General features: G+C 33.2%; 1 protein-coding gene across 1 annotated transcript in view; it reads right to left on the bottom strand.

The window, feature by feature from the left end:
- LOC130449066 (regulating synaptic membrane exocytosis protein 2) overlaps positions 1-19,777 on the bottom strand; it is a 69,285-nt gene that overhangs the window by 13,787 nt on the left and 35,721 nt on the right. The window contains exons 11-15 of the mRNA XM_056786719.1: positions 18,803-19,125; positions 18,314-18,556; positions 15,801-16,024; positions 14,449-14,613; positions 13,235-13,382 (exon numbers count right to left, since the gene is read on the bottom strand). Coding sequence (XP_056642697.1) covers positions 13,235-13,382; positions 14,449-14,613; positions 15,801-16,024; positions 18,314-18,556; positions 18,803-19,125 — 1,103 coding nt within the window. The remainder of the gene's footprint in view (positions 1-13,234; positions 13,383-14,448; positions 14,614-15,800; positions 16,025-18,313; positions 18,557-18,802; positions 19,126-19,777) is intronic.

Below are 19,777 nucleotides of genomic sequence, written 5' to 3' on the forward strand. Positions count from 1 at the left end.
TGCGTCTAAATTCTGATTTACGAAAGATCACCATTCGAGAAAAGCACTACTTGCAGCCCAAGTACTGTTTCCAAACATCTACGACCAGAAGAAAGATGTAGTTATGTGTTTTATAGATTACGAAAAAGGTTTTGACCGAGTGCAACACCATAAACTCGTTCGAATACTGAAGCAACTTGGCAATAGACTGGAACCGATCAGTTGCAGCTAGAGTTAACAAATAAAGTTCAAAGGGCCGGAAAATGTGTTGGCAGGGACACTCCTGTTTAAACTTTATACGGAAAACGTATTTCAAGAAGCCCTCGAGGGTAAACAATCAAAGTTAATGGCAATTGGATCAACAATGAGCTCTAAAGGCTCCTGGACATTGTTGGAATACACAGTCGGCTTTTGGGAATCGATATCAACATGGAAAAGACAAAATTCCTAGTAATCATCCGCAAATTAAATGAGTTCCAGTATGTAAAACTAAAGGATAAGAAAATTTAACTATCTGGAAAGTTGGTAATGTGAATACTGGTGATCTGACATCAAGTGCCGGATAGAAAAAGCAAGAAGCGTGAAACCTCAGAATAAGATTCACAAAATGCTACACTATGAACAAATTGGAGGTGTTTGAGATGCGGATGTACCAAATAATTTTGAGAGTTCCATGGACGGCAAAAAAACCAACGACGAAATTATAAAATTACAAAAAAAAAGTTAAAATTTTTAGACGAAAGCTTGTAAATACTAAAAAACATAAAAATAAATAATTAAAGGAAAATAGTAAGAGAATTTTAATTTCTGTGCACGATAAAACGTAGGAAAACATCATACCTGGGATATGTGATACCATTGTCTCAACTCCTGATGGAAAAAAGATAAAGGGAAGAAGGAGATTAGACATAAACAGGTTTCACAAGATTAAAAATTGGATAGGGATAAGAGCCACAGAAGATGATTGATTTATACCACCAGAGACAGGATAAAATGGTCAGAAGTGATCGCAAATATCTATCAATGAATAGAATCTTTCAAGCTGGAACTGTGATATAAAAATGTTCCAGAATGTTCTAGAGAACATTAAGTTCAATATTTGTGTTATATCTTTGTTTCCTTTTCCGTATATAATGTTCCACGTGTCCTTAAGTTGAATGAGTTTTCTTTTATACATAAATTAGATGCATTTAGAAAGATTTTTTAATCATATTAGTGCAATTTAATATTTTTTCAAGTAAAATCGTTATTTTTTACAATGCAATCAACAGTTTTTTTTTGTATTATCGTTTAAATCAACTGTGTGAAGTGAAGGGATTACAAAAAAACCTGGAAATTTTACAAGTTTCATATAGTATTTCCCTTACATTAGATTAAATCACAAAAAGATTATTCGTTTTACCGAAAGATCCTTAGATACTCGACTTGTTACCAAAAATAAAATTTGTACAGATTCGCTAACATATCATTCAGTTTATGAAGGTAATTTATTACTTTTTTTCATTTTATTCTAGAATTACAATCAGAAAGTTTCCGATTTTTCAAATTTAAAAGAAGTAATAACAATTAATGACTACAAAGTTAGTTACTAGCTCCAAATTTTCACTATTTGCGAAGTTAGTTGTTGGAGGTCAAGTATCCAATGCAAGGGAATATGTGAAAATAAATTCCAAAGGCAAACACACAGACGTACATAGAGAGAAATAGAGAAATTGGGGAAGAATCAAATTCTACGTGTTGATTATAGTGATATGTTTTTTCCAAAATACCGTGCTAATAATCGGTGCTATTTGTCATGCAACGCTTGTAAGATTTTTATTTGGTTTTGTTTTATTCTTTTAAATTGATATATTTCTTTATATTGAGTTCAGAATTAGATATAAAGGAAATAAAAACATGCATACATACCATAATTCCTTTTTTTTTTTTTTTCGAGAAAGTTTACACGATGCTAAGCTTTGCTCATGCTTATAATAAACGTTTACGTTGAAGATATTTTATTAATGAATATTTCATATCTCAAACAAACTATTTTAATCCAACTCGGATCCTATAAACATCAACGAGGTTTTTACCATGAAACTAAGCAGAAAAAAGATATGGTTTTTAAGCTCAAATGCGAGTTTGAGATGTGTGGAAATGTACCTGGTAAAAAACTTTAGATCGCGATCCGTTCCAAGCTTTAAACTCCCACGAGATTAAGACAAGGTGATTTTGGTTTAGGTTGGCGGTTATTCTAAAATCTAATGTAACGAGGAGGGCAATAAACTTGTTGAGAAGCTCAAAAGCATTAGATATTTGAGAAATATCTAAAGAATCAATGAAAAAGGCGAGAAAAAAGGATGAAATTTCGCAGCAACTAATTGCAAAACGCATTTCTACTACAAAACAACGTAGAAAATGTTTGGGATTGGAAATCAAAGCGAAGATGTGAATTTTTAATTAGATACTAGAGTTCAAAAGAAACTCCAGCCTTATAATTTTACATTTTGGGAATTCATTCCCAAAATAATCCGAAAATCCAGATAAAGTAATTAATATTCGTACCAGCTTCTCTATGTCTATTCTGTGCAAAAATTGAGGCAGTTTACATCGTTTGATCCATCTTTGGTCATTGAAAAACTTGCACAAAATGATTGCTTAAGATTTAAATTTACGATTTACCTCTAAAATATTACTAAAGTGTTGCAGCTGCTAAGTCTGACAGTGCTGATGTTGAACGACTGATTAGCTCATCAAAAATGTTGCTTGAAACTGAAAATTTATGCCTAGACTATACCTAGACCCTAGACCAGCAATCGTGGAATGGATGAATAAGAAAAAAGACGCGCTAAAAATTGTCCTGAGGATCAGGATTGGTTTCATAGGGTCTTCGACGGAGTCATCACAATACAAGAATGTAAAATAACCAGCTTTGAAGATTCGTCGTTTCTAATTTTTTATTGTTGTGTTGATTACAATGAGTTCAATTTCAGAGCGACCCGTTTTGGTTTCAAAACTACCCGTTGGAATATAATTTAATCAATTAATCTACTATAAAATTCTTCCGTTTCGAATTGGGAGAAAATGTATTAAGATGGCTTCAAAATAATAATCAAGGAGTTAACTTTTTGAATATTTATGTATTTCTTTAATCTCTTGATGAAGAGTACGGAAAAGAATAAAACTCAGTATCTACCACGATACTAAGCACAACGAAGAGAAGAATTTTGAAGGAAAATATCATTTAAGATACACGAAGGATTATTAGAAGCTGACATACTTAGAGAAGGGAACGGAAACCCTTCACTGAACCGAAGCATTTCAAAAAAAATTTGGAAGGGAATGTTTCTGGTTCCCTGATTGAATCGAAGTCTTTGAGATCTAATTAGTAATTGATTAGTGCACATTTAGTACAGATGAGAAAGAATTTTTAAAGTTTTCATATTTTTCTTATATACTTTGTCCGAACGAAAAGTACTGGTTTTAAAAAAAGTATATAACTACATGGATTTTGATTTGCTCGAACATTCAAATACATATTTTAGAGATTCCACGATTTTTTTAGTTCATCAATAATTTTCCACATAATTTATCAATTTTTTCATGGAAAAAATGTAGAATATTGTAAAAGTTTCATGCTATTCGGTTTCGTATATTTGAGTAATTATTTGTTAAGAATTTAATACTTATTTTCCCAAAAAAATTCAATAAACTTGATATAGAAATTTCTTAAACCTTTTGATATATATTAATGCATCTTAATTTTTTTCATTTTAGATCCCTTCTGTTTTAAAATTAGTTTTTTTTTAAATTTGACGTTTCTACGTTTCTTTAAGCCATTAACAAAATATGATATTGACACTGACAATATTATTTCTTTTGTTTTTTGGTGTAACAAGTGCCTTGTACTAATTGTGATGCTGTTTACATAGGGCAGACCTCCCAATTTTCAGAAAATAGACTAAAAGGTCATCAATACGGCAAAAAAAAAATAAAACTGCGTTTATAAAGATTCAGAAATTCTTGGAACGGAATCTAATATACGAAAAAGAAATGATTCACCTTCATAAAAACGAAAAAGCTAAAAATAAAACCTAAATAATTTGAATAAAATTTATAGTTCTATTTTTTTAAATTCTAATAAAACTACAAATAATTTGATTGATTAAGTACAGCTACATATTTGAGATGTAACGACTAAAGAAAAATTAATTTTTGTTATTAGAACATTTTCTATTTGGAATCAATTCTATTGGGTATCATCAATTACATTTTTTTTTTATTCAATAATGATTATCAAATCCTTCTAGATCTTTGTCGTAGGCGTCATTATAAATTTCTCATTTCTTAGACATTTTGTAATAAATTAATTTTCTTGATTTTAGATGTTTTAAAATTAGTTTTTTGGAAGATAAAAATTGACGTTTCGACTTTACTTTAAGTCTTTATCAAAATATTTAATAAATTAATTTAATATTTAAAGAAAAATCGAAACGTCAAATTTTATCGTATCCAAAAATTATAAGAAAAAAAAACCAATTTTGAAACAGATCTGAAATCAAGAACATTAAGAGGCATCATTGATATCAATTTATATTTCATCCAATGTACAGGACAATTCTTAACAATTATTAGTAGATATTCCATAAAGGGAAAAGTACTATGGGAAGATCATGCTACATAGTACTAAGACAGAAGTATTGAAGTCAACAAAACCCAAAACAGATGATCGGAAAACACATGCAAAATATACAAAATGTGAAAATATAGACACAGCTAAATTTTCCCCGAAGAAAATTCAAAACAAATTGAGTTTCTTTAAAGACCGAACTTTTAAACGTTTCGAATTGCTAATAATGTAATATTTTTCAAATGACTATGATAATACTGGTAAAAATAACAAAATTCAAAATAATATCTTCATCATAAACGTTCTATGGCGTCAAAGAAGGGCATTTGCTATCCATGCAACTACTTACGAAGATCCTTCAGAACTAGAAATGGAGTTCAAACTAGAAGCTCTTTGACTGCTTTCTGATGATCTAGACGGTATGCTAGGCACCACTTCCTGTGATCGTTGTATGCTGCTAACCGCTGTTTTTACCTTTTTCCTATGCACCCCACTGTCTGCACGTCCATGAAACCAATAGGACTTCAGTTGGTTACGTCTTTTATCAATATTTTTTTTTCGTTTTTTCAAAAATAATCAACAATAATTAATTTATTCGTAATAAAAACATTATAGTATCATAGTACATATCTAAAAATTTTCACAAAACTCGATCTAATGATCCAAATCCAAAAGGATAGATTGGAATATCGAAATTATTTTGATACCGAGAGCTTCGAGATCATGCTAGTTAAAATTGTACTAGAATCAGAAGAAACAGTTTAAATAGAATAGGAATACCTATAATAAAGACAATATAATAATAAGAAAGAATTTTCGAATTGAATTGAAATAATAGGAAGCCGTAGAACAAACCCATGGCGTCGTACTTAAGTACCAAAGTGATAAAGGATAGAATTTAGATCTACTGAAGCGAAAGCAATTTAGTCCATGCACAATATTTTGAGGAAATTCAACGTTTTTTCCTTTAAACTTCGTTCTTGGTAAATGTACAAAGAAAAAGATTTGTAAAATTAGAGTTTGCACCCTAAAAAACATGAATTTACACGAAAAAAAGCGACTGTTCTCGGTAAGTGGAAAACCACAACAGATTTGTCAGCTCTACGAGTTACCTCTCACGTTTTAGATAAACAATTATAGAAGAGTTTGATCCTTGCATTTAAGTCTTCTAATTGTGACGGATCTGGACTATGGGTACGGGAACAAAAAACTGTTTGTTTTAATTCAATTATTTGCACTTTACTTTCTAAAAAAATGGTTACTATACTATAATTATGAACTGAATCAGCACCCGATCGGCTCGCTTTCCTAATTTTTAAGTACTGAATCTGAAGTTTCCCAGAGTTTGCTCGAAATTCTTCATGTATAGTTGCTTCCCAAACTTCAAAATATACTGTCTAATTAGCAAATTAGAAATTAAACGTTCTCAGAACGTTCTTTGCATAATGAGTCAGTGCCAAAACATAAAATTTTCCATAGATTTTAACGGTTATAGAATTTCCAGAAGGACAAATCTATGCTGAAGAAGATACCAACATTTCCGAAACTTTTTGTATCTTTTGAAATGTACTTAGTCGCTTTTCTGACAATAATAAGTCTTAATATTGGCCAAGTCACTTTAGTTAAAAGTAAAATATGACTCATCGTAAATAATGTCACTGAGACTTCAAGTTTTGGTTTTTGTTCCATTTGTTGCTTCTCAGAATACTTGGGTGCCGATTATCTTGTTTTTTGTATTCTGTTTCTTTAGAATTTTGCTTTTTCTGTCTAATTTTCGCAATCTAACTCCCAGTTTTACCAAAGTTAACCAAAGTTCTCTCTTCTTCTTTGGCATTTTTTGCTTTTCTACTAGATCCTGCCTTCCCATTCCCATTCTTACAAACTGATTAACGATTTCTCCAGGTCTTGATTTTGTTCATGAAACTTTACGAGATTCGATTTTTTTTACATTTTTCATACCTTAAACTAAACTTTTAACAGAGATGTTTATACCTAGGACATAAGCTGTCTAAAAATGTACTGATTTTTTGACCCCGCGTTATTATCAACAAATGAAAACACCCGGAAGCTTGATTTTTGCATATTTAGACATCACGGGACAAAAAACCACCACCACTAGGTAAAAATATTAAATTATCATTTTGGACAGAAAACTATCAATCAAGAATCCCATCAATCACCTCTTCCTGGACGTAAAATGTAAAAGAATAGTTTGAAGACAAATTGGAAGTGATGGTTAACCCACCACATAATCTACAACGTATGGATGCACCACCCAGAGTCATCACGAAATGTTTGAAGTCTAGCAGAACACCAGCGCGCGACAAATACTAATCACCTTAAGATATCTCCCAAGAATTAGACAATAAGAATTTACAAGAGCTGAAGCTGAAGCTGAAAAATGACCTTAACTTCCGGTTGATTGAGCTAACCAGGAAAGGCTGTGCCTGCGGGACCTATCATCAAGAAGAAACAAGTGATCATATTAATGAAAATTTTCATATTACATCCGTTTTTCTTTGTGGATTTTCAGCTCTGTAAGAAAAACTGTCACCTTATAATTTAGCTTAAGCAGATCGATGACGTGAGTGGTAAAAGCACATAATGTTAATCGTATTGAGTATTGAGTGCTCTTGGTGAGTGAATTTAAAATATTTCAATATTCATTTGAATCGATCAAATATTGAAATATTTTATAAGATAATTGGATGAATGCGTTCTTAATATAATTTAAACTTATTTCTCAATATCTGAAAGTTGATTTTTCCATCATCTTGCATTAACAATTATTATTCAGTGTGGATTTAAGAAGAATTACGATACGTATTATTCATTTTATTGATAGTAAATTATTAAGCAATATAATGAAGTAGAAAATTTAAAAAAAGTGAGGTTAAAATTGGAAAACTTCCAGTTTCCAACTGCATAAAAACAATTTCGTTTCATATTTTTCATTTTCTCATCAGTATGCGAATGTAGAAACTTCTTATACAGTCTAACGTCAAGTTTGTTATATTATGCTGGATATAACCTAGAAAATTGTACTATCCGCACTCCTGGTAGTATATCTTTGAACATCAGAAAAGGTGTCTTCAATATATACATGCGAGGCAATGGCAGGATCCCAAATTCCGAAGCAATGTACTCGACTTCTTGTATTGGGAATAATACGTCTTGTGAACAGACGAAACCCTTTGGACTTTGTTGGAGTTGTCCCATAAACCAGATGAGTGTGGATCAAAGCACGCGCGTAATGCAATTTCTACCAATAGGGGAGGACAATTGTCTCATTGCAAAAAGCTGTGATGAAATTTTATCACATCTAATGTGATTACCTTTGGTAAGTTATTTGAAACAAACCAAGATATAAGAACCCTGAAGGACTCTATCGCTCACCAAGACCACACTAGATTAACAGCTGTTGTAGCTTACGTCCCGCTGTCGATTTTCTGAATAAGATTCAAACAGCTCCAGCTCTATACTTCAGAATCCATAATGCTTCATCTGAAGCAATAAAATGTTGTTGTGGTTGAAGAAAATCCACACATTGGTACTGGATGATCGTCGACTAGAAATGCGCGAGCTAGCAGATATGGTAGGCATTTCAAACAGTACGGTACATCGTTTATTAACTGAAAATTGGATAAGAGAAAGCTGTGCGTAAGATTGGTGCTGCGTTTGCTCACAATGGAACAAAAACAGCTCCAGGACCAGCTCCAAAGAAAGCAAAGATCGTTCCATCTGTAGGCAAAGGTGTTTTGGGATACGCGTGGAATATTTTTCATTGACTATCTCGAAAAAGGAAAAAATATCATTATGCGAACTTGTAAACAGCCTATTTGGGCAGAAAGAAAGTGTCGTTTCATCAGCACAATAAACTAAACCACACACCAATGGCTAAAAATAATAAATCGCTACCTCATGCAGCCTTTTCGCCAGATTTAGCCCCCTTGGATTATTTTCTGTTTCCAGACTTTGAAAAATTGCTTGATGGTCAACAATGAAGAAGTGATGCAGGCAGTTAATGGTTATTTTGACGAGCTCGACGAAACTTCTTATAAAAAGGGTATGGAGCTTGGTTTCTCCAAAAATTTTTCATTTTCTAATCATAAAACTGAAGTGCACTGTCCATCCGTTGTTTTATGTGTTGTTCAGTAAGAGTTTTGGGGACGCGACGACCAATTCCAGTTTTTTAGTTACAATTAATGACTGACGGCACTAATTGTGCATCTACGGTTTTGCTTGAGCTCCTCTTCAATTTCGTGAACCAGATCATTAGAGAGCACTTGATGACGTTCTTCATTGGACCCATGTTCTAATCATTGAATAACTTACAGAATTTTGTACGTATTCCCCGCAGATTTGCCGATAAATTTCTTTTTGTTTGCTTTCAGAATAGATCGATTTTTGAATCGATTCGAATCGTAACCTGGTGAATCGATTAATCGAAAAACGAAGTCTAATTCAAGGGAAATCGATAGTAAAAATTATTTGGTATCAGGTATAAAAGAAAACATTCATTTTCTAAATGTGTATTGGAAAGTTAAAAAATAGATAATATAGATTTTAGTTCCGATGGCTTGATATCTTTTTAACACCAATAGTCTTTAAGCTGGGATCGAAGCGGTTCCGTGATAAAAAATATTTATTTAACAATCGATTTTCAACATATATCGATCCACTGAATCGTTTCCGTACATCATATATCGATTTATTGGGTTCGAGCAATCGATATTTCGATTTATCGATTTGTGATTACTATATATAGTTTTAAAACACTTTTGGAGTCGATGAATCCGTAGAAATCGCGGTTTTTAAGACATTATTCATATCAAAAAAGACTGAAATGATTTAACCTCAAAATCATGCTGTTCCTTAGTATTGAGAAATAAGTTTCTATTCAAGCACTATAGCAAAACACGTCTACTAAGATGTTATAAAAAGCACTTTATATCCTAGGAATTAGAAATATCTATTCTATATCGTTCCAAATGCAGCTACCTACGCTATTTTGAAAAAAAAAAATAGAAACGCTTATTGTTCACTAGTCCATATACCTTATTGTTTTACGTTTTGGTACTCACTTAAATGAGATAGAAGTGATCGCTACAATAGATATAGACGTCTACTATTTTTGGAAATTAAAGAGTTTCAATAGAGTATCTTATATTGATAGACTAATTTCTTCTTATTTCTCTATGTACCTATCTACGTGTTTGCTCTTCTTGAGGGAAAAGGTAAAATGGGTCTTGGAAATTGAATGTACGAAACGCCCAGATACTAGAAACAATCAGTGAAATAAATATGTCCAAGAGTAATGATTTCCAAATACTGTTAATGTTTAAACACCTCGTTTTTTTTTTTAAAGTTTGTATAATAAGCACGTTGATTAGTTTTTAGAGCTGCTCATAGACGAGGGAAAATACTACAAGCTGGAACATCACTATCATCAACTCTACAGAATGATACATTGTATCAAAATCCCTTTGAAAATCATGTACATTATAAGTTCGTATATAAATATCATTTCTATGAGGATTTAACTACAAATATCCATCAGAATCACAGACACCAAACTACCAAATCACTCAATAAGTCGTGTGACTTACTAAGAAAAACACATTTTTGCCATTCCAACGCTATAGGCTCTAATTTCAGCAATTGCTCCTTCATTTCAGCTGAATTTCTTACCGGCGAATAGCGAGTAGTCAGGGGTAGCTAGATACGGACTATACGGTGGACGAGGAAATAATTGGAACTGTAATTCGTTCAATTTAACCATCGTTGCCATCGACTTGTAAATCAGCGCATTAGTCTTGATGAAACAGTGGTCGTTTTTCCTTTATTTTGAATTAAAACGATCTAACAACTCGCTATTGATTGTCTCTCCCTTATGGAGACAGTCGATGAACCATATTCCAAGCGCATCCCCAAATACTGAAGTCAAAACCTTTCGAGTTGACTGTTGTGCCTTTGGACGTGGTTCACAGGCTGCAACCCACTCGGATTATAATCGTTTTGATTCCGAAGTGAAGTGACGGATCCATATTTCGTCCATTGTCACATATCGATGCAAAAAATCGACTGTGAGTAAACGCGACACCCACGGCATTCTCACGATCAAATGCTCATGCATAATTGTCAGCCCACTACCTTCTGACATCTTTACGACCTCATCTATATCAAGCAATTTCAATTTAAGATTTGATATAACCAATTTTTTGATGTTATCTGGAGTAACCACCGCAATTGGACAACCAGAACGTCCACCAAGATTGGTGTCTGTAGGACCACGTTTAAATTCAACAAACCACTAGCAAATGGTTCTTTTCCATGAAGCAGAGTCCGGATATCACTATTGATGCCATTGCTGAGTTTTTATCATATTTTTTTCATCAAGAAGCAATGATAAATCAACACACGAAATTTTTTAAATCCATTGTATTAAAAATAACAAAAGTAGCTTCACTTCAATGACTGTCATTTATTTCTGACTAATCGGAATGTCACGAAATTTGACACACAGTCTTTTGAAAGTTGGTACTTCATAAACGTCATATGGATTTGACAATGGCAGCGCCATCTGTGTGTCAGTGGCACGACTTATTGAGATAATCGTTTGATTTATATATGGACCAGTGGCGGACAAACAGGATCGATGTCTTTCTCTCCCACATCTTAATATTTCATCTTGCCATTCATGACTCAATTTGTTATAGTATAACTTTCCTTTTTTACTCTAATTTCCGATTTATATCATGGTCCTTTAATTCTGTCCCTAATTTCTTCGGTTTTGTCATTTATATTTATTTCCTTTATGTTCATGTTTATATTCTTTGTTGCCATATCATCTTCTGAATTTTAGATAGCTGTCAACTTCTCTATTGCTTTTTTATTATCGTTCAAAAGGAAACCCTTTCATCTTGCATAGATTCCTACACGTCTTAGTCTAAAAATTATGTTCCGATTTTTTTTAATAGATGGCGGTATACCTCGAACCATTATTTTGATGAAGTTAACTTGATGTACGCTCAAAAGGGAGCGTTTGAAGTTATATTTCTTCGAAGAGAGTTTTGTTAAGTCAAATCAGAAACGCTTCCATCACCAAGTAATGAATTAACAACAGAAATATTTGTACTGGAATCTTTCTGTTGTTAATTTATTTTCTTTAATGTAAATATAATTTATTATAAAGGCGTTTATTTGTTGCATTATATAAAGACAACAATTGGAAATTTGATTTTGATGGAAGGTACTTTGGAAAATTTGTCATGAAAACATATCGGGGCGTTTCAAAAATGGAGTTATCATTCCCAGAACAATTAAAATATACGAGAGAAAATTTTTTATATAATTGAATATACTAATAACGCCCCTTTAGTACATAATATATACCAATTCTTTCGAAATATTTAATCTAAATCTTATATCAATTCCCATCAAAGATCCGCTATCTCTATACATTCAATACTTGATGGATGATGATTGCAAAGTTCATAATTTCCAATCCTTAATTCACGAGAATAAATATTAAATTGAATATTACATTCGAAAGAATTTGACCGGGAAGATTCCGGAAGTTTACGCAGAAACAACATTTTTCTCTCCCCTTCACTTAGATGGACGTGTTGACAAACAAATTGCAGATTTTGGTCAAGAGAAAACTCTCCAATAAAACGCTAAAGACTTTCTCCATGACACGTATAGCTTCGACAATGCACTTGGTGATTCAATACACTACAGAATATGTGAAAAAACAAGATGGCACAACAAGATGATATTCCTCGTAGCCCAAACCTATTTCTAGCTGATTTTTCTTATAAGTCGAGGATATATGAATAAACCAAGAACGACGGATCCATTCGCCAAGAAATGGGTATTATATCCGGATCCATCGGTGGAGAATTTTCGAAGATCTAAAGATGAAGAATACCAGCACTTGGACAATATTATTTCCAAAAAATTCTGTCATTCGTTCATCATATTAACTCGAAACGAAACCGTAGACCAAAGTGGATCTTCTTGGAAAGATAAGGCAATCTCCAATTTTTTACCCTGGCTTAAAACATGTGTCCTGTAGTTTCAGGACTGTGCCATGTTCCTTAAATTTGCGGAATATCTACGGATGTGATTTTCTGGATATTTTGCATTTGAAATGTTCACTTTGGCGATGTTTTTTATTTCCCAAACACCAACTATATTAAGACTTTGATACAGTTTCGTTTCAATTTAAAAATTGAACAAAAAGTTTCAAGTGGCCTGCTTAGAATTGAACTCATTTCGTATAAGTTGGATTATCAGCTCTTAACTTGGTAAACCAATAAAATTTGATACCATTTTCGCCTAATTTACATAAAAAATCATTCGGAATTGAAGGTAGGAGTTCAACGTTGAAGAGGACAACACTTGAAAGGTATTTGTTGTGTTTTTTGAAATATTTTTCCCAATATATGCATGAGTGGCATTCTCATAGTACGATTACTGATCTAAATGATCTTTCGAATCAAACCTAACGTAACTCAACATTATTTTGAAGTTATAATGAGGCATCTAAAAGAACAAATTGTTACAAAATTGATTTATATATATTTTAATCCTTCTGGGAATGTTTATTGTAAAGGATGTTTGTAATATTATCGAGACCTGTCACCGTCAGCTGATCCTTCACCATCGCTTGAAGCAGAAGATCCTTGCTTCGCTAATCTGACATCACCAGGTAAAACTTCTTCGGATCTAAGTACAGTAAACGAAGTTTTTCCTCGTTTTCCGAAGCCCATTCTTCTTTTTCGACCTTGGATGGATTTTTAAAGGTAAAATAAAAAGGAAAAGAGCGTACACGTCAATAAAAGAGACAGTAGAATCTATTCTAACACTTAACTAGAATGAATATTCCACGCCAAAATAATTAAGTTGTTATTAATAATATAGATACGTGAGAAATTGAAATTTGGAGTATTCGACATAATGTTTTACGTTTAACCACGAAACATTGTTTTGCATTATAGGATAAAAATGTGTGCAGTACAAAGTTTGATTCGCAACGATATTAATTTCGATTCAAAGTGGATGAAACTCCTTTTGATTTGTTCGAAATGGTACATTTTATGTTGGACAACACAACAAATACTGAAAGTAAAACTGAACAAAGAGAAATTTTTTTTTTAAATTAAATTTATAAAAATCAAAAAGTTGAATCATCACCCGATAATATGGTCATTGTGGGAAAAAGAACACTCAAAATATGTCGTTGAACTGATTCTGTTTTACCGATATTACCATGGTAGATTGTTTTCCACCTACTCGATAGACAGACGTGGCTCGGGGACCCCGATTTCCCCTGCGAACGTTAATTTATCGGGACTCTTTTTTTCAGAGAAGTACAAGTCTGCGGAATCATCGTACCAAGGTACGTCTTTCCCGACCTACAGCAGTTCAAGATCAATATCCAGAGGCGTCTTCACACGGCAGGCACCACTCGAACTAATCGGGTTTATTATTTTGTGCTTGCTTCATACATGACAAAAATGAACAATGGAAATGGAAAACATCAGTTCCAAAATAAATTTTTTCATATTGAAATCACTTGTAAGTAATTAGTTTCGCAAATTTAGATACCTAACTCGGATTTCCTTTACTCGAATTCCGAACAGTTAAAACGAAATATATTTATGGAATTCAATATAAATTACTGCAAGAATGAGACTGCGAAATAAGAATGAAATATTTCAAACAACTCAATTAAATTGGCTTATAGAGAGAATGTATTCAAGAGGAATAAAATCAAACCAATTACTAATTACCAAAGACGCACATTTAGTTCTCGCAAAGTATGTGATTTCGAAATATTCACTCCTTACCTGTTGCTGATAATTGGCTAGTTGAATTACTCTTTTTATTAAGACCAACAAATTGACCCGTCCTATCCCTGTCTCTGTCACGAGGACTGTCTTTTCGATTCATGTCTTTTTGAGGGACTTCAAGACCGTGAAGGTGGCTGACGGCGGTATCGCTTAAACTGCCATCTGAAACACAAATAAAAATACGTGACTACGAAAATAATTTTTGAAACCTACGCCTCCGCTTTTTTCAAACCTAAATTCTTTATATACACTTGTGAACAAAAAAATCGACGCTCGCAGTCTCTAGCAAAGAATCTATAGACCTGCTTCGACAGAAATATGTCTAGGTCCTAATATTTAGACATCCCATGGTATCTAACTATTGCGAAAACTTTCTTTCGCATGGACATAAAGTTTTTTAAATCATTCAACAAACATTTCACTCATTAATGATTCACCCAGTATGAATATAGAAGTTTATTCTGCTACATAGTCACTTTTATATTAGAAAAAAACGACCAGAACATCAAAAATAATTAATAAAAACCTTGTAGTGCGTACAAATAAAAACAACGGAAGAAAAAGGAGGATCAAGCAGTAAATGAATCCGATATACAACAAAAACACAGCAAAATAATGTTAAAAACTCGTCCATGATATAGTCTGTGAAGCCGGTATAGTCTGGTTATAATGGAATTCTAAAATTTAGCGGATTCGTGGTGCTTTTGATTTTTGGTTTTATCACAGCGGCGATTTGTTTACAATGTTTTTCTTTAGAACAAATTATCTATGAAGGTCTTTCTATTTATTTGTTTGTTGTTTTTCTAGATTTTTTAAGAAATTCGTTTTGGATATAAATACGAGTTTATTTATCGGATTGAAGTATCTAATTTTATTATAAGTGCTTAAATTAATTTATAAATTCACCCCACCGATAGAAAAAGTGTAAAAGAATAAGAAAAACATCACAATAATGTAAAATAATGTTAGACGTTAGATCTGGAGATTCTTCCTGTTTTCTTCTTCTTACTGCGTCGATGTCCTATGAAAAATTCAATATATTTTCACTTAGAACCAGTTTTATAAATATTTCTAAAGCCTTGTAGTATAGCTTATGGAACTTTTTCCTGGGAAAATCCACCAGATTTTTCCTGAAATTCGGCATCTACCAGATTCTACTTAATCATGTCGTTTTTTCAATATTTCTTAAACGTAAAAATGATGTAGGCTTGAAATATCGAAACAATTGAAAATGATAAGGTGAAAAATGAGGAACGATGAGGAAGCTGTAACTCTAAAGAAAATCCTTTACCAAAAGCACATATCCTCTCGAATCAAAAATTTAACGAATGGACTGAACTGATACTTACCGGTTTTTTCTTCCATAGGCGGTTCCGTATTCGATAAACTCCTGGTGAACTGTCCCCTTTTGACGCTACCATCTCTATGATGATGATGGTGGTGGTGATGATGGTGAAGATTGTTGCTCAAATGATAGTTATGGTGCGGATCCAGAGGCTCTATGGGTTCCCTGGGCTCATGGTCTCTGTCTCTAGTACTTCTCGAATTCATCGTCCTATAGCCGTATTCAGTGCTAATAATATTATAACAATTAGAAAGTTTATTAAATCAATTTCATCTATACTACATATTTTTAGTGTTAATGTCTACAGAATTATCGTTAGTTTCAATTGAATTGTTAAGGTGTGAGACGATACTTTTAAAAAATCTAAATTTAGTCTCCATATCGTCTTCTGACTAGTTTTATGTCTTGTATTTTTAAATAAATTAAAAACTAGAGTACGAGAATGGCCTCAGAAGTACCTGGTTTGACCTACCTGATGACTCAAAATCACATGTAGGCGATAAACGTTTACTTCCATATAACTACAATTTTGTTTGTTGTTTTTAAATTATTCATCAGATCGGAAAAAAATACGCCGGATGAAAAACAATTTCATTTCTCAATTTTGCGAGGAAACAAGAAAAATCGACTCTGATGTGAATAAGAACAACGGCTATTCTGATTTGTTTGTCAACAGTAGTGAGATGAGGTTTCTTTTTCATCATGTCTTGTTATTCAATATAAATATTCAATCAATCTTTGAGAAAACCTAGACGAATCGAGAAATGCCTCGCTAATTCAATCATATCATTTTTTTAAATAAATCTGAAGCGACATTTTTCCTTTCGGTGATGGAAAATCCTTTTTAACAAACTTTTCCGTAATAAAAATTTTGATTTTAACAACTGCAGTCTGGAAATGCATATTGAAAGTTTCGTGAGAACTTTCGAATACATCACGGCAGTACACTGAAAACTCCCGGAGCTCTTTTAATCCGGGGTTAAAAAATTGTACATCGCTCGATAGTATTTTCTCAAATAACTTTGATAGAGTAGAACTTTTCGAGTTCCACTGGACGGTTATACAGCGTGGTTAATCTAAACATATATGAAGATGATTTACTAAGAGATTGCGTTCGAAACATTTATAAAACGGTTAGTAGTTAAGAAAATAAATGTAAGAGACAACTTGAGTTGAATGAACTGTTTATCGGTCGCGATATATCCTCAAAAACGCGTACTGCATAGTGCGCCAGGAGGTCGAAACGAAAACAGGAGCCTACGGGGAGAATAAACAACCCTAAGTTGGACAATAATAGGTAAATAATGACTTGAAGGTAGAGGACTAGAATATAGGAAAGTAAGAGAACTGTGGATAACACCAATGGTGAACTAGTTGGTTAAAATGCCGGAGAAGAGCTGAAGCTTCACAGGCAAAAGGAAGTTTCCAGCTTCTGTTATGATTTGGGATCTGGGATCGGAGGTAATTCGTCTAGCAGCTCACAAAGCTGCAACGAGTGTTGTCGCACTAAGCAGGTCGATGGTTGTTGGATTTGATGTTCTAGAAACATTTTTTTTCATTCCACTCCAATTTATTTTGATCCGAGTGTATAAGAAGAAATAATTAGGTGTCAAACAAGGACTAAATGGCGAATAACTCATCAGTTCTGATTGTTAAAACTGATTTGTAAGAGGTCGCATTGTTTTGACGCAGAATGATTCGTCTTCTGCTATTGGTTCTCTGATTTTTTCAAACACTTCTGGCAAAAAAATGCTGGTGTACCAATGAGAATTGACTGTTCTACGATGCTCTCATGGAACGGTGGTGATATGTCCAGTAATTTGGAAAAAAACAGGTCATCATTTGATTCGTGCGTGAATAATTTTTGATGGATTTGGCTCGTCTCGAAGAACCCCTACAATCGATTTTTGTCTAGTTTATTTGCACCAAACGAAACGAGCGATTGTCAAAATATGCGGTATCCAACGCAAACAAGTCCATGCGAATTGATATCTAATTAGATATTGAGATAATTCTGCGAATGGAATGTTTAATGTTATCAACATATCACTATCCATTTCCTTTGAAGTGTCTGATTTAAGTACAGTCAATACTAATGTGAAGTTTGATATTTACCCATTCTTTTCATAGACATTTTCAGCAAGTAGTTACTAAAATGGCGCAGGGAAATTTTCACGCACATATAATTTACAATACAGTGAAGCAAGCAATGAATTTTGGAAAATTTTCAAAATCTACAGTCATTTCTCTATTTCTGTAGTCTGTAGAGAAGATATTAAACAATTTATTGCTACTGTTGATGATGAATGGAATGAGTCGAAACGAAATGTTTGTACTAGGTGGCGTTCATTGCTTGGTTTAATCCACATCGAAAATCATCGAACATGTTCGCTATTTAATTACAATTTTTGGCTATAGCAAATTGAGTAGCAGTTAGGTCCATCCCATTGAGACAAATCTCGTATATCACAATCATTTAACACGTTATTAAATATTGTTAACATAGACTTCACTCACCCCAATCCTCTTGTTCCTCGAGGTCTTTCTGACTGTGTTGAAAAAGCGCTGCTAGTTACTGATGCCACACTTTCCATATCACTATCGAAATCCACCAGCCCTAAAGGATCCCTCTCTCGCTCTTTTTCGGGAGAAAACGATCTTCTTGTATTATATCTTGAATGGTTCGCCAAGTCGCTATCACTTAAACCACTATATCTTCTTTCCCAACCAGATCCAGTACTTCTGTACGTTTGGATAAACCTGTAATAAGAATAATTTTGACAATAAGATCCGTAAGATGATGTTTCTTATCCATTTATCCAAATATGTGGATAGATAGAAAATTTGTTAATGTTGTATGAGTTTCTTCAAGTTTATTTCATCAAAGTTATCGTCAATCTTTTCTTAATCAATTTGTTGATTTGCTAGCATGGGCTTAACAAAAAACTGATGAAGTATATTCCTTTGTGGTATTTCTGGTATAAATATAAACTAATGGAAATTTACCTTGTCCTATTCTTCGTACTGATGCTCGTTCCTTCCAAATCCTGAGCGACTCTTTCTTGTAAAGCTCGAGCCAGTGCTTGCGGAACTTGAGGAAGTTGACGTTTTTTCGGGGAACCGGTAGGTGTCGCTGTAGCGCTTCGAGATTGAAAACGCGACATTTTGTACGTCGTTGGTGTGTATTCGGTAAGGCGGACGTCCGGTGGTGATAGTGATCGGTGATCGGTAGCCGAACGTCGTGGTGATTTTGAACGGGATCTTGATAAATGGACACTTGGGGAATCGCACGGTGCCGCCGAGTGTGATCGATGACTTATAATTCCGGACTGAAAAGGTGGGAAAATCAATGTAATGTTCAAAAATGCTGAAAAAACTCTCCAAAACTCTGACCATGACGACCCAAAGAACTAAACGTAATTCTATAAGGAACAAAAAGACAAGGCATGGAGAAGACACTACAAGAAGAAAACAGAAAACTGGTTTTAATAAGAATGTTAAGAATGAAACAAATAAAAGATTAAAAAAAAGGTAATGATTGATCAAATAAATGAAACAAATCGAAATATAAAAGAGATATTGAAGTACTGGTCAGAAACAAAAAGCAGAGAAAATGGATGGAACGGAATACCAACACACGATCTAATGTTTGAGAAGCATCAGAAAAAAAACTGTCTATAATGTAAAGAAGCAAATAAAATACAAAATAAGCCACAAAAAGACAATGATTAATATCAAATAGAAACTTGAAATGAAATAAAAACACTTAAGGAACTATAAGGACGGAAAATGGGTGCAATTGAAGACATAGACTCAATCGAATGGATGAAGAAAATGAGTCAAAAAAGAACTGAAATTGTCTTAAATGTGAAGTCCATTGTTTCGAATGAAGTTGTAGCAAATGGAGAAGAGTGTGATCATCTAGATGTCTTCTATCTTGCTGTTGAAGATAAACCAAAGAATGTAAACCTAAATGTGAAT

Source organism: Diorhabda sublineata, chromosome 9 (assembly GCF_026230105.1).
Source record: "Diorhabda sublineata isolate icDioSubl1.1 chromosome 9, icDioSubl1.1, whole genome shotgun sequence".
Taxonomy (NCBI): Eukaryota; Metazoa; Arthropoda; class Insecta; order Coleoptera; family Chrysomelidae; genus Diorhabda; species Diorhabda sublineata.